This window comes from Salvelinus alpinus, chromosome 24, assembly GCF_045679555.1.
Source record: "Salvelinus alpinus chromosome 24, SLU_Salpinus.1, whole genome shotgun sequence".
Classification (NCBI taxonomy): domain Eukaryota; kingdom Metazoa; phylum Chordata; class Actinopteri; order Salmoniformes; family Salmonidae; genus Salvelinus; species Salvelinus alpinus.
The window spans coordinates 8,131,867-8,158,298 of record NC_092109.1 but is presented as its reverse complement, the minus strand read 5'-3'; the positions used below and the strand labels follow the sequence as shown (position 1 = coordinate 8,158,298).

Genomic DNA, 26,432 nt, shown 5'->3' with positions numbered 1-26,432 from the left:
TTAAATCGTTCACAGCCTTGTGGAAGTTACCTGTGGTGTTGATGTTTAGGCCGAGGTAGGTATAATTAATTGTGTGTTCTAGGGCAACAGTGTCTCGATATAATTTGTATTTGTTGTCCTGGCAACTGGACCTTTTTTGTAACACCATTATTTTGTCTTACTGACATTCACTGTCAGGGTCCAAGTCTAACAGAATCTGTGCAGAAGATCTAGGTGCTGCTGTAAGCCCTCCTTGGTTGGGGACAGAAGCACCAGATCCTCTGCAAACAGTAGACATTTGATTTCAGAGTCCAGTAGGGTGAGGCCAGGTGCTGCAGACTGTTCTAGTGCCCTCACCAATTCATTGATATAAATGTTGAAAAGGGTGGGGCTCTTGCTGCATCCTTGTCTCACCCCACAGCTCTGATGAAAGAAATCTGTGTGTTTATTGCCAATTTTAACTGCACACTTGCTGTTTCTGTACATTTATTTTACAATGTTTTCACTAAGGAAATGTTTGCTGTTAATGATACCGCAGAGGATTTTCAGCGATTGCTGTTGACAGATTCTCTTTGGGGCTAGAAGCCTGTTTTCTCTCTCTCTCTCTGTCTCTCTGTCTCTCATTCTGGTCACATGGAAACAAACCTAGAAGTGAGGAGAGAGAATCAGCCCTCAGGGCACAGACGTCATTTCAACTTCTAGTTTTGATTTACATTTGGTTGAGTTGTCAACTAAACATTTCACCATGTCATTGGTTTTCGGTTAAAAGTTGGATGAAAAAAGACAATGCCCTTACGTTGATTACTTTTTTCAAGTCCAATCAGTTTTCCATGTTGATAGATCATTGTTTTGTTGAAATGATGTGGAAACATCATTGATTCAACCTGTTTTTGCCCAGTGGGAGGTTGCGGAGAGAGGTCAATCAGGAGAATCACTTTTTTTTTTTTTGTGGGCCGTTTAACAAAATGATCATCCTCATTTCTGCAATAACATCAACAAAATTTAGACCCATATTGGTGAACTGATGACATCGACCATACATGCACAAGCATACATTTGTACTATTGTAAAAAAGCAAGTATTTTTTGGTATACTCAAGAAAGCAGTATTTCCAGGTGCAGTGTAGTCACTAGTTGACTGATGATTGGCTCAGCCTTGGGTTTAGCGCTTTGCCGCCTGTGACTAACATGCCTGCATCACCACCTCCAGTTCTATGTAATTTCTGGTGAATTTTCTACATTCTACTCCAAAATGTATGAAAATATAATGATGCTCTGCTGCTCCTCTCTCTCTTCACCTTGCACTTGCTCTACCCCAGAGGTGTCAAACTCCTGTTCCCCCGCAGGCCTCATTCGGTCTTCAAATTGATTATATTTCCTTGCCGTCAAAATGAGCAAAGAATGCTTTTGTAACGATTGTTCTGCTCCTCGTCTGAGGAGGAGCATGGATCGGACCAAAACGCAGCTTGTGGAGAATACATGTTTGATTTATTTTAAACGAAGATGAACACGAAACGAAACACTTTTACAAACTATACAAAAACAACAAACGACGTCAACAGACATGTGAACTTACATATAACGAAGACCGCACAAACAGGTACAGACTAAACAAACGAAACAGTCCCGTGTGGTACAAACACTGACACAGGAACAATCACCCACAAACAAACGGTGTGAACAGCCTACCTTAATACGGTTCTCAATCAGAGGAAACGTCAAACACCTGCCCCTAATTGAGAACCATATCAGGCAACACATTGAACCCAACATAGAAACACATAACATAGACTACCCACCCAGCTCACGCCCTGACCATACTAAACAAATACAAAAACAACGGAAAACAGGTCAGGAACGTGACAGCTTTTGGAATTTTCGATGCTCCCTGACTAACTTTCGTTTCAATGACTGTTCACAAGCTGGACAGAGTTGAGAGACTAAATGTAGGTCTATTGTAATTTCTACAGTTTCGATTTGGTTTTAGTGGGGATGTACATCTTTCCCTTTCAAGACGATTCGATATGTATCTAGATACATGGGCTCCAATACGATACAGGAACAATACTCTTTAATTTGAAACGATTCGATGTACTAATATTTGCTCCATAAACATTCTAAATTAAAATCTGCTACTGATGGAGCTTTTGAGCTGGGCCTCTGAGCTGGATCTGTCTGAGCTGACTGTGTGTGTGTAAATGATGTACAGTGCATTCGGAAAGTATTCAGACCCCTTTACTTTTTCCTCATTTTGTTACATTACAGCCTTATTCTAAAATGTATTTCCTCATCTATCTACACACAATATACCCCAGCTGTTGGTAGGCTGGTGGTAGGCAACACAAGCTCACAGGACAGGACCGCCGAGTGCTGAAGCGCGTAGTGTGAGAAAATCGTCTGTCCTCGGTTGCAGCCTCAAACAAGCCTAAGATCACCATGCGCATTGCCAAGCGTCGGCTGGAGTGGTGTTAAACTTGCCACCATTGGACTTTGGAGCAGGGAAAACACGTTCTCTGGAGTGATGACTCACGCTTCTCCATTTGGCAGTCTAATGGACGAATCTGGGTTTGGCGGATGCCAGGAGAACACTACCTGCCCCAATGCATAGTGCCAACTGTAAAGTTTGGTGGAGGAGGAATAATGGTCTGGGGTTGTTTTTCATGGTTCGGGCTAGGCCCCTTAGTTCCAATGATGGGAAATCTTAACGCTACAGCATACAATGACATTCTAGACAATTCTGTGCTTCCAACTTTGTGGCAGCAGTTTGGGAAAGGTCCTTTCCTGTTTCAGCATGACAATGCCCCCATGCACAAAGTGCGGCCCATACAGAAATGGTTTGTCGAGCTCAGTGTGGAAGAACTTGACTGGCCTGCACAGAGCCCTGACCTCAACCACATCGAACACCTTTGGGATGAATTGGGACGCCGACTGCGAGCCAGGCCTAATTGCCCAACATCAGTGCCGACCTCACTAATGCTCTTGTGGCTGAATGGAAGCAAGTCCCCGCAGCAATGTCTAGTTGAAATCCTTCTGAAAAGAATGGAGCCTGTTATAGCAGCAAAGGGGAACCAACTCCATATTAACGCACATGATTTTGGAATGAGAAGTTCGACAAGCAGGTGTCCACATACTTTTGGTCATGTAGTGTACATAATTTACATACACCATACACATACAGTGCATACGGAAAGTATTCAAACCCCTTGACTTTTTCCACATTTTGTTACGTTACAGCCTTATTCTAAAATAGATTAAATTGTTTTTTTTACCTCATCAATCTACACACAATGCCCCATAATGACTAAGCAAAAACAGTGTATTTGACATTTTTGCACATCAAAAAATTAAAACAGGATTACTGTACTCAGTACTCTGTTGAAGCACTTTTGGCAGTGATTACAGCCTTGAGTCTTCTTTGGTATGACGCTACAAGCTTGGCACACCTGTATTTGGGGAGTTTCTCCCATTATTTTTTGCAGATCCTCTCAAGCTCTGTCTGGTTGGATGGGGAGCGTCGCAACACAGCTATTTTCAGGTCTCTCCAGAGATGTTTGATTTGGTTCAAGTCTGGGCTCTGGCTGGGCTACTCAAGGACATTCAGAGACTTGTTCTGAAGCCACTCCTGCATTGTCTTGGCTGTGTGCTTGGGGTCGTTGTCCTGTTGGAAGGTGAACCTTTGCCACCAGTCTGATGTCCTGAGCGCTCAGGAGCAGGTTTTCATCAATGATCTCTCTGTTCTTTGCTCCATTCATCTTTCCGTCTCCCTGACCCTGCTGCTGATAACATCCCCATTGCATGACGCTGCCACCACCATGCTTCACTGTAGGGAGGGTACCAGGTTTCTTCCGGACTTGACGCTTGGCATTCAGGCCGAAGAGTTCAATCTTTGTTTCATTTGACCAGAGAATCTTGTTTCTCATGGTCTGAGAGTCCTTTTAGGTGCCTTTTGGAAAACTTCAAGCGGGCTGTCATGTGTCTTTTACTGAGGAGTGACTTCCGTCTGGCCACTCTACCATAAATGCCTGATTGGTGGAGTGCTGCAAAGATGGTTGTCCTTCTGGAAGGTCTTCCCATCTCCACAAAGGAACTCTGGAGCTCTGTCAGAGTGACCATCGGGTTCTTGATCACCCCCCTGACTGTAGGCACTTCTCCCCCGATAGCTCAATTTGGCCAGGTGGCCAGCTCTAGGAAGAGCCTTGGTGGTTCCAAACTTTTTCCATGGAGGACACTGTGTTCTTGGGAACCTTCAATGCTGCAGACATTTTTTGCTATCCTTCCCCAGATCTGTGCCTCGACACAATCCTGTCTCTGAGCTCTACAGACAATTCCTTTGACCTCATGGCTTGGTTTTTTCTCTGACATGCACTGTCAACTGTGGGACCTTCTATAGACAGGTGTGTGCCTTTACAAATCATGTCCAATCAACTGAATTTACTACAGGTGGACTCCAAATCAAGTTGTAGAAACATCTCAAGGATGATGAATGGAAACAGGATGCACCTGAGCTCAATTTTGAGTCTCATAGCAAAGGGTCTGAAGACTTATGTAAATAAGGTATCTCTGTTTTTTATTTGTAATACATTTGCAAAAATGTCTAAATACCTGTTTTCGCTTCGTCATCATGGGGTATTGTGTGTAGATTGATGAGGAAATGTTTTTATTTAATCAGTTTTATAATAAGGCTGTAACGTAACAAAATGGGGTCTGAATACTTTCCGAATGCACTGTGAGAATGCACTATATATATATGTGTGTATATATATATGTGTGTTTGCTTTCTTTAGTTTTTTTTACTTTTCTTTTTAAATGTTTTCTCTAAGGATTGTACAATTTTAAGGTCAAATACACTGCATTTCAAACAGTCAGCAATAATCAAATTAATTCAGGGCGTGTGAAGTTATACCTAGGCTACATATAAGCCTTCCACAACCATAAGACCAACTAATAATGTAATGAGTTTATCAAAATAGTTGAACCTGCTCTTTTTTCAATAATCACTGATCTGGCTTTCAAGTCTATGAAAATTCCCATTTTTCTTACAAATGTAACTAGAACCTGTCACGATCGTGTGGAAGAGATTCGGACCAAAACGCAGCATGAGGAAAATAAGCCATCTTCTCTTTATTATTGAAGAAGGCAAAACGAAACAAAACACTTACAAACTACCAAAACAACAAACGATCGTGAAGCTAAATAACGTAGTGCACACACACAGGCTACAAACGTTCTACATAGACAATTCCCCACACCAAACTAAAGCCTATGGCTACCTTAAATATGGCTCCCAATCAGAGACAACAGAAACCAGCTGTCTCTAATTGGGAACCCATTCAGGCAACCATAGACTTTCCTAGACAACTACACACAACATAGACACAGCTAGACAACTATACTAAACATAAAGCCAACTACTCTAAATAAACCCCCTAAACCTTACAATCACCCTGGACACTACAAAACCCACATAAATACCCATGTCACACCCTGACCTAACTAAAATAATAAAGAAAACAAAGAATACTAAGGCCAGGGCGTGACAGAACCATGCATAATGCTCATTCGCTAATAATGACTAACTTCTTGTAGCAGGAATTAGGCTATAGAAAATTGACACGTCTAGTCAACAATTTCTCAAGCCCACGTGCTAGTGATTAGCCAGCTAATCTTTATATTTCAAGTTTAGCGAACTTGGATCTATTTGCTAGCAAACAAGGTTGAACAATTCAGATGTTATGAACACACCTTTCTGTCTGTCTCCAACTGTTTGAAAAGCATGTTAGCCTGTCCACTTTGTTCAGATGTTGAAATCAATTGGCCTACCTTATTTCTCAGAATGAGAACGAATTGGCAATTCAAGATATAATTGTGTTTTATGCTTATTGCACATTTATAAAACAAACTAGACAGCTAGTCTGTTTTATAACAGTCTTTGGCTAAAATGCTGCTAGCGGTACGTGGGTACCCCAATGCCACGCGCGACAAACTGAGCATTAATGTTCTAGAATCAATGTTCATTGATACTGTCGTTTTTAGTAGTGTCTGCTCTGCGTGTAATTTGTGTAGTCGAGACATACAACGGGTATTGTTAAAAAAGTGAACTTCTCTACTACAGTAAAATATTGTCTCAATGTGTTTTGGTGTCCATTTGACGGATTCTGTTGAACCAAACCTCAAATGCAAATAGCGAGTTGAAACCGCTTGTCAGAGCTTTGGCTCCCGAGTGGCGCAGATGTGCAAGATCAGGAACAGGCCGCCTACCTCGCGAAGCTGGGCACAGTGGGCAAAGCTGGGCACATTGCTCAGTTTGACTAGGGCAATTCGGTTTAGGGTCCCCGGTCCGATGGAGTCTTAAACGTTTGAATCGTTACAGCTCTACGTTCAATGTTCATTGAGAGTTTCCCTTATATTAATTTAGGCGTGCTTTGTCAATGCTAAATCGGTTCCGCCACTCCAAAAATATGATTAAAAACGGTATTTGTGTGTGTGTACAGTATCTTGTCACTTTAGTTTTATTAGTTTTTTTACAATCATATTTTTGGAGTGGCGGCAACGATTTTAGCAGCGGAGGAGCACCCCGAAAAGAATATAGGGAAACACTGTTGCTAATAATATTGGGTGCGTGTTTGTTGCAGTGATGAGTCAGACCCACTCAATCGTGCCGCCGTCCTTGAGAGATTGCCTGCAATGCTGATTCTCATATTCACCTACGATTTCACGGTCTACCACTCGCACAAACACTCTTCATAACCCTTTCTCTCCCACTCACACACATGTACTGTACTAACACCTCTTCAGGCATCAAATGTCTCTTCATATTCTATAATATATTCCATTTAGCAGACTCTTTTATCCAAAGCGTCTGAGAAGGAAGTTGTCAAGGAAGTGAGTTTGTGTTTATACAGGACCTACAGGACCAAAATGGAGGAGGTGCACGGTGATGCTGAGCTCAATTTAACCTCTAGCATGCCTCCGGAGGATCCGCCATTATATCACACGGAGCCTCCGACGACATGTGGCTTTAACAGTCATGCGTGTGTATATATTTTGTGTATGGTTGGCCCTGGGAATGGAACCCACAACCCTGGTAATGAACGCACCATACAGGACCACATTACTGAGCTACGCCTGAACAGTCACAATGGCTGCCTGCCTTTCTTTACTGACTCCGGTATCAGAGTCATTCTCATGTCCCACTTTCATGAGCTCTATAGCACAGGAAGAAACACACACTGTGGGTGAGTCCCAAATGGCACCCTATTCCATATATAGAGCACTACTTTTGACCAGGACCATAAGGGCTTTGTTTTTAGGTAGTGCACTATATAGGGCTCTGTTTGGGACACAGCCTGTGTCTTTAAAACCCCTAGAGACATAGCATGGCCAGCAGCATACCACCATGCATCCCTCTGTTGGCTTGGCTCTGAAGCTAAGCAGGGTTGGTCCTGGTCAGTCCCTGGATGGGAAACCAGATGTTGTTTGTAGTGGTGTTTGAGGGCTAGTAGGAGGCACTCTATCCTCTGGTCTAAAAAAAGAAAAATCCCAGGGCAGTGATAAGGGACATTGCCCTGTGTAGGGTGCTGTCTTTTGGATGGGATGTTAAACGGTGTCCTGACTCTGTGGTCACCAAAGATCCCTTGCCAGTTATCATAGGGGTGTTAACCCCGGTGTCCTGCCTAAATTCCCGATCTGCCCCTCATACCATCATGGCCACCTAAGCATCCCCAGCTTCCAATTCTCTCAATCATCTCCTCTATGGAAGCTCTGCTCCTAAGCAACTTTGCAGTATTACATTTTTGTTGTGTGTTATTTCATACAGACGAAAATACGTTTTGGATATCAGACCGGTGGTAACTCACCAGCATTACGGCCAGGAATACGACTTTCCCGAATTGGATCCTTTGTTCGTACCCCCCAGGGCAATTGAACTTATACCAGAGGCTGCATTCAAAACACCGCCGGAGAAGAAGAGGTATTCGGAGTGGACTTCTAGTCCGACTCAGGAGGCATGCACAACATCCACCGCTTCCGAGTATATTATTAGATAATATTCAGTAGTACATGAGCTCAGGGCAAGGCTCTCCTTCCAGAGAGACATCAGGGATTGTAGCATACTCTGTTTCACGGAAACAGGGTTTTCTTGGGATATACTGTCCCGGTCCATACAGCCAGCTGGGTTCTCAATACATCGCGCAGACAGGAATAAAACCTCTCCGGGAAGAAGAAAGGCGGGAGTGTATGTTTCATGATTAACTATTCATGGTGTGATTTTGATAACATACAGAAACTCAAGTCCTTTTGTTCATCCGACCAAGAATACTTCACAATCAAATGCCGACCATATTACATCCCAAGAGAATTATCTTCGGTTATAGTCACAGCCGTGTATATTCCCCCTCAAGCCTATACTACTGTCTGGATCGCCGTGACCCCAACCAACCTCTACTCACTGGACCCTTATTGATCACTCGATTAAGCATGCCTCTCCTTAATGTAAATATGCCTTGTCCATTGTTGTTCTGGTTAGTGTTTATTGGCTTATTTCACTGTAGAGACTCGAGCCCTGCTCACTATACCATATCCAACCTCTCAGTTCCACCACCCACATATGCAATGACATCACCTGGTTTCAATGATGTTTCTAGAGACAATATCTCTCTCATCATCACTCAATACCTAGGTTTACCTCCACTGTATTCACATCCTACCATACCTTTGTCTGTACATTATTCCTTTAAGCTATTTTATCGCCCCCAGAAACTTCCTTTTACTCTCTGCTCTAGTAGCTCTAGACGACCAATTCTCATAGCTTTTAGCCGTACCCTTATCCTACTCCTCCTCTGTTCCTCTGGTGATGTAGAGGTGAATCCAGGCCCTGCAGTACCTAGCTCCACTCCTATTCCCCAGGCGCTCTCTTTTGATGACTTCTGTAACCGTAATAGCCTTGGCTTCATGCATGTTAACATTAGAAGCCTCCTCCCTAAGTTTGTTTTGTTCACTGCTTTAGCACACTCTGCCAACCCGGATGTTTTAGCCGTGTCTGAATCCTGGCTTAGAAAGACCACCAAAAATTCAGACATTTTCATCCCCAATTACAAGATTTTCAGACAAGATAGAACGGCCAAAGGGGGCGGTGTTGCAATCTACTGCAAAGATTGCCTGCAGAGTTCTGTTTTACTATCCAGGTCTGTTCCCAAACAATTTGAACTTCTACTTTTAAAAATCCACCTCTCTAAAAACAAGTCTCTCACCGTTGCCGCCTGCTATAGACCACCCTCTGCCCCCAGCTGTGCTCTGGACACTATATGTGAACTGATTGCCCCCCATCTATCTTCAGAGCTCGTGCTGCTAGGCGACCTAAATTTGAACATGCTCAACACCCCAGCCACCCTACAATCTAAGCTTGATGCCCTCAATCTCACACAAATCATCAATGAACCTACCAGGTACCACCCCAATTCCGTAAACACGGGTACCCTCATAGATATCATCCTAACAAACTTGCCCTCCAAATACACCTCTGCTGTTTTCAACCAAGATCTCAGCGATCACTGCCTCATTGCCTGCATCCGTAATGGGTCAGCGGTCAAACGACCTCCACTCATCACTGTCAAACGCTCCCTGAAACACTTCAGCGAGCAGGCCTTTCTAATCGACCTGGCCGGGGTATCCTGGAAGGATATTGATCTCATCCCGTCAGTAGAGGATGCCTGGACATTTTTTAAAAATGCCTTCCTCACCATCTTGAATAAGCATGCCCCATTCAAGAAATTTAGAACCAGGAACAGATATAGCCCTTGGTTCTCTCCTGACCTGACTGCCCTTAACCAACAGAAAAACATCCTATGGCGTTCTGCATTAGCATCGAACAGCCCCCGTGATATGCAACTTTTCAGGGAAGCCAGAAACCAATATACACAGGCAGTTAGAACAGCCAAGGCTAGCTTTTTCAAGCAGAAATTTGCTTCCTGCAACACAAATTCAAAAAAGTTCTGGGACACCGTAAAGTCCATGGAGAATAAGAACACCTCCTCCCAGCTTCCAACCGCTCTGAAGATAGGAAACACTGTCACCACCGACAAATCCACTATAATTGAGAATTTCAATAAGCATTTTTCTACGGCTGGCCATGCTTTCCACCTGGCTACCCCTACCCCGGACAACAGCACTGCCCTCCCCTCTGCTACTCGCCCAAGCCTTCCCCATTTCTCTTTCTCCCAAATACAGTCAGCTGATGTTCTAAAAGAGCTGCAAAATCTGGACCCTTACAAATCAGCCGGGCTAGATAATCTGGACCCTTTCTTTCTAAAACTATCTGCTGAAATTGTGGCCACCCCTATTACTAGCCTCTTCAACCTCTCTACCCTGCCTTTCTAAGGTCTTCGAAAGCCAAGTCAACAAACAGATTACCGACCATTTCGAATCCCACCATACCTTCTCCGCTATGCAATCTGGTTTCAGAGCTGGTCATGGGTGCACCTCAGCCACGCTCAAGGTCATAAACGATATCTTAACCGCCATCGATAGGAAACAATACTGTGCAGCCGTATTCATTGACCTGGCCAAGGCTTTTGACTCTGTCAATCACCACATCCTCATCGGCAGACTCGACAGCCTTGGTTTCTCTAATGATTGCCTCGCCTGGTTCACCAACTACTTCTCTGATCGAGTTCAGTGTGTCAAATCGGAGGGTCTGTTGTCCGGGCCTCTGGCAGTCTCTATGGGGGTGCCACAGGGTTCAATTCTTGGACCGACTCTCTTCTCTGTATACATCAATGATGTCGCTCTTGCTGCTGGTGATTCTCTGATCCACCTCTACGCAGACGACACTATTCTGTATACTTCTGGCCCTTCTTTTGACACTGTGTTAACAACCCTCCAGGCGAGCTTCAATGCCATACAACTCTCCTTCCGTGGCCTCCAATTGCTCTTAAATACAAGTAAAACTAAATGCATGCTCTTCAACCGATCGCTGCCTGCACCTGCCCGCCTGTCCAACATCACTACTCTGGACGGCTCTGACTTAGAATATGTGGACAACTACAAATACCTAGGTGTCTGGTTAGACTGTAAACTCTCCTTCCAGACTCACATCAAACATCTCCAATCCAAAGTCAAATCTAGAATTGGCCTCCTATTCCGCAACAAAGCATCCTTTACTCATGCTGTCAAACATACCCTTGTAAAACTGACCATCCTACCAATCCACGACTTCGGTGATGTCATTTACAAAATAGCCTCCAAAACCCTACTCAATAAATTGGATGCAGTCTATCACAGTGCCATCCGTTTTGTCACCAAAGCCCCATATACTACCCACCACTGCGACCTGTACACTCTCGTTGGCTGGCCCTCGCTTCATACTCGTCGCCAAACCCACTGGTTCCAGGTCATCTACAAGACCCTGCTAGGTAAAGTCCCCCCTTATCTCAGCTCGCTGGTCACCATAGCAGCACCTACCTGTAGCACGCGCTCCAGCAGGTATATCTCTCTAGTCACCCCCAAAACCAATTCTTCCTTTGGACGCCTCTCCTTCCAGTTCTCTGCTGCCAATGACTGGAACGAACTACAAAAATCTCTGAAACTGGAAACACTTATCTCCCTCACTAGCTTTAAGCACCAGCTGTCAGAGCAGCTCATAGATTACTGCACCTGTACATAGCCCATCTATAATTTAGCCCAAACAACTACCTCTTTACCTACTGTATTTATTTATTTATTTATTTTGCTCCTTTGCACCCCATTATTTCTGTCTCTACTTTGCGCTTTCTTCCACTGCAAACCAACCATTCCAGTGTTTTTTAGTTTTTATTTTACTTGCTGTGTTGTATTCACTTCGCCTCCATGGCCTTTTTATATTTTTATTTATTTATACATATATTTGTTTGCCTTCACCTCCCTTATCTCACCTCACTTGCTCACATTGTATATAGACTTATTTTTTTTTTTCACTGTATTATTGACTATATGTTTGTTTTACTCCATGTGTAACTATGTGTTGTTGTATGTGTCGAACTGCTTTGCTTTATCTTGGCCAGGTCGCAATTGTAAATGAGAACGTGTTCTCAATTTGCCTACCTGGTTAAATAAAGGTTAAATAAAAAAATAAAAAAATAAAAAATACTACGACGGCCCTCAAAGAACTACACTGGACTTTATGCAAACTGGAAACAATATATCCTGAGGCCGTATTTATTGTAGCTGGGGATTTTAACAAAGCATATTTAAGGAAAACGCTACCGAAGTTCTACCAACAGATTGACTGTAGTACTCGCTCTGGAAAACATTGGACCACTGCTACTCAAACTTCCGGGATGGCTACAAGATCCGCCCCCGACCTCCCTTAAGCAAATCTGATCACGACTCCATTTTGCTCGTTCCTTCCTATAGGCAGAAACTCAAACAGGAAGTACCCATGCTTAGGTCTATTCAACACTGGTCTGACCAATCAGAATCCATGCTTCAAGATTGTTTTGATCACGCGGACTGGGATATGTTCCGGGAATAACATTGACGAATACATGGATACGGTGACTGAGTTCATATAGGGCAGCCTTTCTTAAAGTATGGGTCGCGACCTCTTAATGGTGGGTCGCAACGTGTCAGAGTAAATTTATAATTGTTTCATTAATTACTGGAATTGATTTGGCCAAGTGCATCTGCGCTCTCTGTTCAGTGCGCTCTCTGCTTAGAAGTGGCCTGTGCTCAGTTTGGCAGCTGCGCGAGTGTGAGAGGGAGATGCCCGTGTGCTTCGCGGTTTAGCGGATCTTTTTTCTGCAGTTTTCATCACTCCACGACCCACACGATGCAGCGCTGTCTTGTTATTCCCACTCGCCAGCACTCACCGCTGTCATCAAATGGACTCATGCTAGCCACAAGTTCTGACTGAGCTCAATTGTCATGAAACGCATATACAGAGATGAGTTTCTCTCTTTCATACAAACTTATAACGAGGAGCGTCCACAATGTGTTTTGTGCGGGGAAGTGCGTAGTAATGAGTCTCTCATAACGATCAAATTAATAAAACGACACGTCCTGACCAAACATCCACAGCATGATGGTAAACCCAGGGAGTTCTTTCAGAACAGGGCAGAATGCTTCAGGAAACAATGCTTCAAACGTGACAAAGTGGAATAAACTGATTAAAGCAAAATGCTTTTTGAGGCAAACAAACTCACACAGTTCTGGGTTGCTCATCTACAACAGGAAGCGGTCTCCTGCCTGACTGAGAAAGCAGTAGATGTCCTGGTCCAGTTTGGCGAGTCAGGGTTCTCAACTCTGACATACTTAAAAAACAAGTACAGAAACAGTTTCAAGGCTGAGCATGACCTCAGTGTTACACTGTCAAAAACAGAGCCCAGAATAGACATGCTCTCATTAGGACTGTGTGTTTTCTGGTCGACATCTGTGTGATGTGATCAATCAGTTTATTCCAGTTCAGAATAAAATAAATATGCATTGTATTTTAACAGCAACAGTTCCAACCTAGACAGATATGTACGAGTGTTTTTAATGGGGGGGAAATAAACATTAATAAATATGTATATAGATATTTAATTTCGTTATTTGTTTTTGTCTGTATTGCATTTGTTTTAGTCATAATGGCAATGAAATGTACCAATATTTATGTATAGTTGCATATTTTTTATAAGCTTGCGTAGCCAGGAAAGCACAGAAATTCTCATTTGCGTCCCAAGCTGAAAAAGTTTAAGAAGCCCTGGTATAAGGGATGTTGTTCCCACTGTGACTACTTAAACATACCCAAACCAGAAACTGTGGATAGATGGCAGCATTCGCGCAAAACTGAAAGGGGCGAAACACCGCATTTAACCATGGCACGGTGACTTGGAATATGGCCAAATACCAGTAGCGTGCCGTGGGCCTGGCGCCTGGGCCTTCAGTGAGGTCCTACACAGTCCCACCCGAATTAATCCACCTGTTATTACCATCATTTAGATGCCATGGCTCTAGACACTATACATTTAGACAGAAACGCAGTATAACCAGGCGTTGCGTCACCTTGAAATTGACATTTTTTTCCGAGAATTGCAGGGGAAGAGTACAATACAGTACAGTTCAACTAATAGGCAAGAACATAGTCGAGTGCAACAGAGTTATATTAATATTCTTCTTCTATCCATTTCTGGTCCACAAACTTTGAGCTTTAAGTCCCCCAAAAAATAAATACAGTGTGTTCACTAAACAGCGCATTGTCGCACCCAAAGCAGTTTCACCGTGATGATAAAGACACATAACTATTCACTGAAAATAAAAGAAAACAAATAATTTGCAACATAGGCTATTTGCCATTTTATTTTGTTAATATATAGGCTATTTAATATTAACGAAATAAAATGCGAAACATACATACACATTTAATAAAAAATAACATGCATTGTATGCCTACTCACCAAAGACTGATTATTAGACAGTTGCGTGCGCTTAGGGGATCGTGAGAAAAATGCTGCAAGGCCATTGAGGTTGGCAAAGAAGACCTTGCATTCTTTAAGCTTTGAGGCTCCTTGAGTCAGTACTAAATTTAGTCGATGTGCATAGCAGTGAATGAATAAGGCCATCGGTGCCCTCTCCTTAACTTTAGCCTGCACCCCATTGAGTCCAGATGCCATGACTGCTGCGCCATCAAAACACTGTGCCACAACTTTATCCAGACTACATTCATTTTCCTCCAAGAAACGGAAAATAAGAGCGGCAATGTCATCAGCTCGCTTGCCGCTTGTCACATCTTCAAACCGGATAAATCGCTCCTTGACTCCCATGTCCGTCACATAACGCAGGACGAGTGAGAGCTGTAGCTCCACTCTGGTGTCCCCAAACGTTTTCAAAAGCACCATTGCTTGTAAGTGCCCAGCCGTACTTTGGTGTCTCGTTGCTGCCTTGGTTAGACAACTCAAGTTTGCAAAGCCAGTGTGGCTCCAAACACCAAATCGATCACTTGCAAATAATAGGCATTCCCAGCAGTACAGTTTGCAGTGCTTCTCGGAGCCTGTGAGCCATTGACAGCGCTCATAGTTGAAACTTTGAAAGTGGCGAACGAACGAACCCCTTTCCCGCCTGTGACAGGCTTTGTGGCGTCGGGCGACCTCTCCTTACAATGTCTAACTTTTCTTGAAAAGTTCGTCTTGAGAATGGCGTTATAATTATATCCTCGACCAAATCGATATCTTCTCCTCCTTCCGCCATTGTGGGTTCAAAAAACAGTAGAACGCGAATTAATTCGTTTATCAAATTTAGTTTCCTAGATCTGCATAGACCTGCCCATAGGACCTGCCTCTCAATATTGGTAATCCAATCAAAAGATGTGGACGCCCTACGCCTGCTAGCTGGCTCCTGTGTAACACTGGAGCCAGCCAGCAGGCGTACAATAGCCAACTCTAAAGCTGATTGGTTGACACAAAATTTTAATTTCCATTCACTTTAAGCTACAAGCGCCCGCACTGTTGATTCTGAAGGCCTGAGGGCAGATTTTAGACCCCTGGCAACACATGATGGCTGAATATGATTGGATAAAAGATCTAACGTAAAGACCAGCCCTCCAAATCTCAACCTGGGGCTGGAAGCAGTGCAACCAAGAGGAAAGCTATGAAATGAAGAGTATAACTCTTACTCTGGGGAATAATTTAATACATATTTGTGGGAAAATATATTGAAAAAAAAATTATATTCTGATGATGTTTAGGCCAGCAGAGAAGGCCTTGCAGGCCCTGACGGCCCACCACTGCCAAATACAAACAGTGTAGGTATTCCCTCCGTAAGGCAATCAAACAGGAAAAACGTCAGTACAGAGACAAAGTGGAGTCGCAATTCAATGACTCAGACACGAGACGTATGTGGCAGGGTCTACAGACATTCGCGGACTACAAAGGGAAAAACAGCCACGTCGCGGACACCGACATCTTGCTTCCGGACAAGCTAAACACCTTCTTCGACCGCTTTGAAGATAACACGGTGCCACCGAAGCGGCACACTACCAAGGACTGTGGGCTCTCCTTCTCCGTGGCCGACGTGAGTAAGACATTTAAGCGTGTTAACCCTTGCAAGGCTGCCGGCCCAGACGGCATCCCTAGCCGCGTCCTGGTCTGCTCATGCTGGTCTGCATGAGCAGACCAGCTGACTGAAGTGTTTATGGACATATTCAATCTCTCCCTATCCCAATCTGCTGACCCTACTTGCTTCAAGATGTCCACCATTGTTCCTGTACCCAAGAAAGCAAAGGTAACTGAACTTGCGTTCTGTAATTATGAAGTGCTTTGAGAGGCTAGTTAAGGATCATATCACCTCTACCTTACCTGACACCCTAGACCCACTTGAATTTGCTTACCGCCACAATAGATCCACAGACGATGCAATCGTAATCACATTGCACACTGCACTATCCCCTCTGGACAAGATGAATACCTATGTAAGAATGCAGTTCATTGTCTATAGCTCTGCATTCAACACCATAGTACAGGCTCATCATTAAGTTCGGGGCCCTGAGTCTGAACACCGTCCTGGACTTCCTGACTGGCCGCCCCCAGGTGATGAAGGTAGGAAACAACACCTCCACTTCTCTCCTGTACTCCCTGTTCACCCATGACTACGTGGTCACGCACGCCTCCAATTCAATCATCAAGTTTGCGGACGACACAACAGTAGTACCAACAATGACGAGACAGCCTACAAACTTTTACAGATGTACAATTGAGAGCATCCTGTCGGGCTGTATCACCGCTTGGTACTGCACCGCTCACAACCAGGGCTCTCTAGACGGTGGTGCGGTCTGCTCAACAGATCACAGGGGCAAACTACCTGCCCTCCAGGACACTTACAGCACCCAATGTCACAGGAAGGCCACAAAGATCATCAAGGACATCAACCACCCGAGCCACGGCCTGTTCACCCCGCTATCATCCAGAAGGCAAGGTCAGTACAGTTGCATCAAAGCTGGGACCTAGAGACTGAAAAACAGCTTCTATCTCAAGGCCATCAGACTGTTAAATAGCCGTCACTAGCCGGCTTCCACTCAGTTATACAACCCTGTCCCTTAGAGGCTGCTGCCCTATATACATAGACTTGGAATCACTGACCACATTAATAATGGAACACTAGTCACTTGAATAATGTTTACATACTGCTTTATTCATCTCATATGTATATACTGTATTATATTCTACTGTATTTTAGTCAATGCCACTCCGACATTGCTCGATCTAATATTAATATTTTTCTTAAATCTTTTACTTTTAGATTTGTGTTTATTGTTGTGAATTGTTAGATACTACTGCACAAGCATTTCGCTACAAACGCAATAACATCTGCTAAATATTTACACATCTGCTAAACATCAGTTAGTATTTGGTAGCATTGCCTTTAAATTGTTTAACAATGTTTAACATTTTGGGTAGTCTTCCACACGCTTCCCACAATAAGTTGGGTGAATTTTGGCCCATTCCTCCGGACAAAGCTGGTGTAACTGAGTCAGGTTTGTAGGCCTCCTTGCTTACACACTCTATTTCCGTTCTGCCCAAACATTCTATAGGATTGAGGTCAGGACTTTGTGATGGCCACTCCAATACCTTGACTTTGTTGTCCTTAATCCATTTTGCCACAACTTTGGAAGCATGCTTGGGGTCATTGTCCATTTGGAAGATCCATTTGCAACCAAGCTTTAACTTCCTGACTGATGTCTTGAGATGTTGCTTCAATATATCCACATAATTTTCTTTCCTCATGATGCCATCTATTTTGTGAAGTGCACCAGTCCCTCCTGCAGCAAAGCACCCCCACAACATGATGCTGCCACCCCCGTGCTTCACGGTTGGGATGGTGTTCTTTGGCTTGCAAGCCTCCCCCTTTTCCTCCAAACATAACGATGGTCATTATGGCCAAACAGTTCTATTTATGTTTCATCAGACCAGAGGACATTTCTCCAAAACGTACAATATTTTTCCCCATGTGCAGTTGCAAACCGTAGTCTGGCTTTTTTTATGGCGGTTTTGGAGCAGTGTTTTCTTCCTTGCTGAGTGGCCTTTCAGGTTATGTCGATATAGGACATGTTTTACTGTGGCTATTAATACGTTTGTATCTGTTTCCTCCAGCATCTTCACAAGGTCCTTTGCTGTTGTTCTGGGATTGATTTGCACTTTTCGCACCAAAGTACGTTCATATCTAGGAGACAGAACGCATCTCCTTCCTGAGCGGTATGACGCCTGCGTGGTCCCATGGTGTTTATACTTGCGTACTATTGTTTGTACAGATGAATGTGGTACCTTCAGGCGTTTGGAAATTGCTCCCAAGGATGAACCAGACTTGTGGAGGTTTACAATTATTTTCTGAGGTCTTGGCTGATTTCTTCTGATTTTCCCATGATGTCAAGCATAGATGCACTGAGTTTGAAGGTAGGCATTGAAATACATCCACAGGTACACCTCCAAATGACTCAAATGATGTCAATTAGCCTATCAGAAGCTTCTAAAGCTATGACATAATTTTCTGGAATTCTCCAATCTGTTTGAAGGCACAGTCAACTTAGTGTATGTAAACTTCTGACCCACTGGAATTGTGATACAGTGAATTTTTAAGTGAAATAATCTGTCTGTAAACAATTGTTGGAAAAATGACCTATGTCATGCACAAAGTAGATGTCCTAACCGACTTGCCAAAACTATAGCTTGTTATCAAGAAATTTGTAGAGTGGTTGAAAAACGAGTTTCCATGACTTCAACCTAAGTGTATGTAAACTTTCGACTTCAACTGTAGATACTGTAACCTCTGCATTGAAGAGTGTAAATGACATGGGTGCGTCCCAGTAATGTTTTATTGCACCTGAAGTTTACACTCGTTCACTACTTCCCACCAATCGAAAAAGCATTGGATTGGTGGAGGCATGTGATAGTCATTCCCTTTCAGTGAAGGGAAGTGAACAAGTGCACACGTGGGAGGAAGGAGTGATAATTGAGATGTAGCCATGATGGTTAAATGTTGTGAATCTGATACCATGTTAGACCTGTTTCTCTGATGGGCTCTCGGATTCAGTTTCTCCCCTTTTCCTCTCTCCTCAGGAATACATGGAAGACCAGAAATACCGGGATGAGGAGGACCTCCCAGAAAAACTAGATTCCTTTAAAAGTAAGTCATTCTGCCAGGAATGACCTTCCCGGCCTGGAATGTAAGATGTATCGCTGTCCCAATTTTGGTCTGAATCAAAGAGGGGTGTGAGTAAGTTGTGTCTGTGGGTTTCCTGTGGGGGTGTGTGTGCCATATGTCAATGTGTTTGTATTTTGTGTCTGTTTTTTTAGTGTGTCTGTGTGTTCTGACCTGATTTCTAAGTGGGTTGTGAGGCCAGGGGGTTCCACAGCGGTCCAGACAGCAGGAATGTGGCTGCTCCTCCTCTCCTCTGGTTGTTATTGTAATTCTAGGGCTCTGGGGGAACAGGTGGTTTTAGAGAGTAGAATGACACTGAAACCAGGACCAGATTAGCCCCCCCAGCAGCAGCACCTTGTTAAAAAATACCTGGGGAGAACCCTGGTGTGTGTGTGTCATCATTCACGGACAGGTCTGGTCTGAGAGTGAGAGTTGCAGTAGTGTTCTGTGTGTGTATTTTACTTGCAAATCCTGAGATTATAAACATAGGCCTATAGCAGAGGAGGCTGGTGGGATGAACTATAAGAGGACGGGCTCGTTGTAATGGCTGGAATGGAACAAATGGAATGGTATCGAACACATCAAGCACATTGAAACAACATGTTTGACTCCGTTCCATCGATTCCATTCATTACAATGAGCCCGTCCTCCTTTAGCTCCTCCCACCAGCCTCCTCTGGCCTATAGGAGAACTAGATAGAGCCCTGAAGCTATATTTATTTCTTATAACAGCGAATGCTTGAAGGTATTGTTCCCGTTCGAGAGCGGGTGAGAATGAGCAAAGAGCAAGGACACAAGACGTTATTGTTTTGGGAAAGAACGACAGGAGGCTTTCATGTAGCGTCCCACACGGTCTCAGCTGAGGCCTCAAGCCGACAGCCCCACGCCCCAGAGGCTCCAGGGGTTGATGTGTGTATCACACAAATACGTCTGTCAGAGCAAACTCCTAACCATGGAGAGAAGAGAGGGAGGGAAGGAGAGAGCGAGACAATGTGTGATTGTCCGTCCTTGCCCTTTACGCTCACAGCGAAGGCCTGGTGTAAATAGAAGGGCACACGGAAGAGGAGGAAGAGGAGGAAGAGAGAGAAGGCCTCCAAGATATTTCACTCACTTTGAAGACACGAGGAATATCGGAGAGGAGGAAGAAGCCACTTGTGTTTTTGAGACTATCAGTGTGTGGACGGATGGATGGTTGATTGACAGAGCGCTTCAGGACAAGAGGCCCACTCACAGAGCAGCGTGTAGGTGGGAGGCGGAAGAGGGGCCCTCTCCTCAGAGTTCACAAACAGGGTCAGCATTGTCCCCCGACTGCCCCCTCACCCCCCTCCCTACACGGTGACAAAGTTCCACAACTCAAGGCATCACACACAAACACACACACAGAGGCTCCATTGTGACAGGGGAAACAGCTAGGCCTAATCCAGAAACCTGACTAACTACAGAGTTCCAGAGAGAGAGTTCCAGAGAGAGCTGTTTTTATCTCCACAACAAGACATATCATTGGAGTGGCACTGGGCAGTTGGCTACTGACTGATGAAGTATTAGGCTAATGCGTGAACTGTAGGCCAGGCCAAATGAGAGGATCTGTTCATTGCCATAAGGCCAGGACCATATTTTTTCCTCGTTGGCCTGTCTGACCCTAGCCTGCCATTGCGAGACACACCTGCTATGACCAGCTGTGTGTGGGTGTGGTGTGTGTGTGTGTGTTAAGCAAAGTGTTTTTTTTCTTCTACTCTCCCTAATGCGTTGTGTTTGGGTGTGTTATTAAAGGGCCTTTAACTTTATTCGGTGTTACATTGAGACACCTCCACCCTCCTTATTTAGTCTGCTGTGTGTTAACCATGCAAGCTAACCATGCAAGCTAACCATGCGGTTGTGTGTCGATTTGTTTTGCAGACAAATATGCAGAGTTTGACCTGAATGACCAAGGAGAGATCGGTGAGTAGTGGAAACGACAAGCAGCCTGATGCTCAACAGTGATACACAACTGCGGTGCTTTGTGTGTGTGTGTGTGTGTGTGTGTGTGTGTGTGTGTGTGTGTGTGTGTGTGTGTGTGTGTGTGTGTGTGTGTGTGTGTGTGTGTGTGTGTGTGATCACTGAGCAGTAGTTAAGACCTCCGTGTGTTGTGGGTATGGGATTAACCAGAGGTCTATGAGGGTTTCATGTGTCACTATTGCGTCTAACTAGAAAGGTGATACTGTATTTGGCCTACTGGCCTTGAAAACAGGTGTCAGATAAGGTGTGTTGTGTTGCAGGGGTGTGCGTGTGGTGTGTGTGTGTGTCTGTCGTTCTCCAGTGGGGGGGTGTGTGTGTGTGCTTGTTAACCATTCTCCTCCTGTGTGGGCGTCCCCCTGCAGATATGATGGGGATGAAGAGGATGATGGAGAAGCTGGGCGTTCCGAAGACCCACCTGGAGATGAAGAAGATGATCTCCGAGGTGACCGAAGGCGTCAGCGACAGTATCAACTACAGAGACTTCGTCAAGATGATGCTGGGCAAGCGCTCGGCCGTCCTCAAGCTGTGAGTGCGCTGTGTGTCTCGGGGGGGGGAGGTATTGGATTGGTGTATGCGGCGCTTGTCGCCAACATATGTACATTGTGTTGCGTCATGTTTCATTGGTATCTCTGGGTGGGTGTGTGACTGACCACGTGCATCGTTACACACAGTTGAAGTCGGAAGTTTACATACACCTTAGCCAAATACATTTAAATTCAGTTTTTCACCATTCCTGACATTTAATCCGAGTAAAAATTCCCTGTCTTAGGTCAGTTAGGATCACCACTTTATTTTAAGAATGTGAAATGTCAGAATAATAGCAGAGAGAATGATTTATTTCAGCTTTTATTTCTTTCATCACATTCCCAGTGGGTCAGAAGTTTACATACACTCAATTAGTATTTGGTAGCATTGCCTTTAAATTGTTTCACTTGGGTCAAACGTTTTGGGTAGCCTTCCACAAGCTTCCCACAATAAGTTGGGTGAATTTTGGCCCATTCCTCCTGACAGAGCTGGTGTAACTGAGTCAGGTTTGTGGACCTCCTTGCTCGCAAACACTTTTTCAGTTCTGACCACAATTTTTCTATAGGATGGAGGTCAGGGCTTTGTGATGGCCACTCCTATACCTTGACTTTGTTGTCCTTAAGCCATTTTGCCACAACTTTGGAAGCATGCTTGGGGTCATTGTCCATTTGGAAGACCCATTTGCGACCAAGCTTTAACTTCCTGACTGATGTCTTGAGATGTTGCTTCAATATATCCACATACTTTTCCTGTCTCATGATGCCATCTATTTTGTGAAGTGCATCAGTCCCTCCTGCAGCAAAGCACCCCCGCAACATGATGCTGCCACCTCCGTGCTTCACGGTTGGGATGGTGTTCTTCGGCTTGCAAGCCTCCCCCTTTTCCTCCAAACATAACGATGGTCATTATGGCCAAACAGTTCTATTTATGTTTCATCAGACCAGAGGACATTTCTCCAAAAAGTACGATCTTTGTCCCCATGTGCATTTGCAAACCGTATTCTGGCTTTTTTTATGGTGGTTTTGGAGCAGTGGCTTCTTTCTTGCTGAGCGGCCTTTCAGGTTATGTCGATATAAGACTCGTTTTACTGTGGATATAGATACTTTTGTACCTGTTTCCTCCAGCATCTTCACAAGGTCCTTTGCTGTTGTTCTGGGATTGATTTGCACTTTTCGCACCAAAGTACGTTCATCTCTAGGAGACAGAACGCATCTCATTCCTGAGCGGTATGACGCCTGCGTGGTCCCATGGTGTTTATACTTGCGTACTATCGTTTACCACAGATAAACGTGGTACCTTCAGGCGCTTGGAAATTGCTTCCAAGGATGAACCAGACTTGTGGAGGTCTTGGCTGAATTCTTTTGATTTTACCATGATGTCAAGCAAAGAGGCACTGAGTTTGAAGGTAGGCCTTGAAATACATCCACAGGTACACCTCCAATTGACTCAAATAATGTCAATTAGCCTATCAGAAGCTTCTAAAGCCATGACATCATTTTCTTGAATTTTCCAAGCTGTTTAAAGGCACTGTCAACTTAGTGTATGTAAACTTCTGACCCACTGGAATTGTGATACAGTGAATTATAAGTGAAATAATCTGTCTGTAAACAATTGTTGAAAAAACTACTTGTGTCATGCACAAAATAGATGTCCTAACCGACTTGACAAAACTATAGTTTGTTAACAAGAAATGTGTGGAGTGGTTGAAAAACGAGTTTTAATGACTCCAACCTAAGTTTATGTAAACTTCCGACTTCAACTGTAGGTCTCATGGGACGTTGGTTGGCTTTTGCTGTGTGTGTGGGAATTCACCCTCCGCTGTGTCAGCCAGTTGTTATCTTTCAGCAGGGTTTGGGATGACAGGTGATGACATCATCACTCGCCACATGGCACCAGCGTTTATCGCCATGGTATTCATGGTGGGAGGAGCATAAAACAGACATCCCTCAGTACAGTCTAAGACTTTGCCCTGTCCTAAACCACCATTCATTTAAGGGCAACACTTATATATAAAAAAACACTGTCACGGGAAACATCTCTGAGTTGAGACAGGAATGGTCTTTCGAAAGCCAGTCAGCAGGTGTTTTGGACAGGGTTACTTGTGTAAGCAGGGCCTAAAATTAACACCTGCCAAATGCGGGTAGATTTTTGGCATTGGCGGGTAAGATGTCTATTCACCAGCCACGTTGGCGGGTGGTCAGGGCTCCACAATGCGAGCATTTCACTCGCATTTGGGAATAAAAATAGTCAAGTGTAATCACGTTTATAGTAAAATAAATGCTGCAGTAGCTGTTTTCAATGTATTTCCTCAGTTTTGTTTCATAGCTGGTAAATTAATCACATAAAGTCAAAGAACTACGAATCCGATATAGCCTATTTCACCTCGGGCTTCAACAGTGCTTCGCTGGGGGCTGTGCACACCTGAAGAGCTGAGTAAAATATGAATTTGTAGAAGTGCTGGGCACAGGCATAAAAGTTGGTCTAATTTACTCAAAACGAAAGTCTACTGAAGTGAGGTTGTACTTGTGTTTCTTGGCTGTTTACAGTTTTGCTCACAAGCCTGGGTTGGGTTTGGGCAGATATCTGCGGGTCTAGTCAGTGTGTGTTTGCTATTGCATTTCAGCTCTAACTGGACTAAACTGGCCCGGCAGATGCTTAGCCAGACAAGTCTCCTCATAATCCCAAATACACTCATCATCAGGCAGAAACAACTTTTCTCCACTGCTCCTTCCACTCTTTCTTTGTTAATCTCTCTCTCTCACTCCAAATCTTTCTCTCTCGCTCTCTCCCTCACTCTCTCTATCCTTCATCAGTAGAGGTGGTGAGCCTAGCGAGAGAAAAAGACAGAGGCCTTTTCTCATTTGGGAAAAAGTCTGTCCTCCACACTCTCCTCCATGACCCGGAAACCGACAAGTTGTGGAGTGTTCGAGGAGATTTCCATTTGTTAGTAGGCGAACGGAAGACTTGTCCTGCCCTCCTCGATAGCCACCTTACATCGAGGATAGTCATATGTATCCTACCTGAGTCCTTCCCGGAAGAGTTTTAGAATCTGCCACATGCCCTTTGAATCAGCTTTTGTTTTGTCAGATGAGCACACGTTTAAAAACAGTATGCTACTTAACGTTTTATCGATAAAATGTCTTTCACAACTAACTTAATTTGTTTTTAATCACTTTACACATTTATTTTGGGATCCACACTTGTAAACGTAATTTGCCTGATGACGCGTGAGTGGAGGAGTCTCATTTGATACAATGAGACTCCTCCACTCGTTCCCCGTCCCTGCCGCCTCTCCTCGATTACACTACTTACTTACTTTGACCTTTTTCAAAAGGAGGCGAGGGAGGATACAGGAGTTGAGCAAATCCAATTGAGAAAAGGCCAGAGTAAATGTTGCTACCTTTTATTCTCTGTCTGAGTGATTTGAGACCCCCCCCCTTCAAAAACCTTTCTCCCACTCCAGCCTTTTAATGTGTGAATTTGATTGGACGTCATCCAAGTTGGCCACAGCGATCTTCAACTGCACTCTTGTTGTATTATAGTGTTCCGTTTCTCTCCTGGGACGGAGAGGGAGAAAGAGGGGGAGTTGGAGAGAGAGAGAGTGAGGGGTTTGAGGACAGAAAACAGAAGCTATTATATAGTTAGTAAACTGTTATTCAGAGTTTCTTGGCAAAGGAACAATTGGTTTTGTTGCAATTACAGGGAAATAATTTGGGTCGGGTACTACTAACGGCCGGGGGGGTTCTGGGGCCAAGTCCAGGCCTATTGTTTCCTGGTTTGGCCATTTGAGTGCCAGAGTAGACTAAACACACATTTGGCTTTATGCACACACACACACACGCCAGGGTTTCCGTTAGCAAAATGTGGCGCCAGACATTTGACCGGCAACATTTTTATTTCTCGGACATTTGAGAAATGTGCAGGACCCATATGCATTGGGTGAGTAACCTGATAAGGGCATCCACCCACGGTGCTCAGAATGACCGAAATCACATTTGGAATATGATCATTCATATTAACAGAACATGCAAGTCGAGGATGCAACTACGTGCGGCCCTTAACGAATTCTGATGTGCACTTTGAACATTTTACTTTTCTTCAGCCAACAAGACAAGTAACGAACAGCAAAATCACTAGCTGATGTCAATCTACTATATAGTGCTCTTATTTACATATCCAAAATGTGCATAGGCTCTTGGGGAACTCGTAAACTTGTGTAAGCCTCATTAAAGCTACAAAAATGTCAGTGTCCAACCTTAACATGTGATAACAACACAACACAACAGAACAGATGAACCGTAATAACATTTACTCACGGGTAGCCAAAAATAACTATCTGAAAACCATGTCCCTACTAAGCCACTCCTCCAGTCTTCTGATATGTCCCATTGTGTCATCTCTCAATAAACCAGCAATTTTTAAAGACATCAACCCAACTAAGTGACCCAATGCTTGCAACACAGCAGTTGGGTCATCCAAACCCAGCATGCTATGGAGTGTGTGGATGGGAGCATTGTCAACCTATGGAGGCATAGCCAAGGTAGCGAAAATAATGGCCTGCCCAGCATTTTTATACATGACACTATGTATGATGAGATGTTTAATTAACTCAGGAACCACACCTGTTTGGAAGCACCTGCTTTTAATATACAGTACTTTGTATCTCTCATTTACTCCAGTTTTTCCATAGTTTTGGTAGTTATCTGTAGGCTGACCAGAGGTTAGGCCTAGTAGTTAATGAATAACTGTGGATGGTTCTGTCTTGTCCCCAGAGTGAGTTCAGGTCAGTGTGATG

General features: G+C 44.1%; 1 protein-coding gene across 1 annotated transcript in view; it reads left to right on the top strand.

Annotated features, from left to right (window-relative positions):
- Positions 1-26,432, top strand: part of LOC139552076 (allograft inflammatory factor 1-like) — a 44,010-nt gene that overhangs the window by 4,050 nt on the left and 13,528 nt on the right. Inside the window, exons 3-5 of the mRNA XM_071363474.1 lie at positions 19,037-19,103; positions 21,014-21,055; positions 21,475-21,637. Of these exons, the coding sequence (XP_071219575.1) occupies positions 19,037-19,103; positions 21,014-21,055; positions 21,475-21,637 (272 nt within the window). The remainder of the gene's footprint in view (positions 1-19,036; positions 19,104-21,013; positions 21,056-21,474; positions 21,638-26,432) is intronic.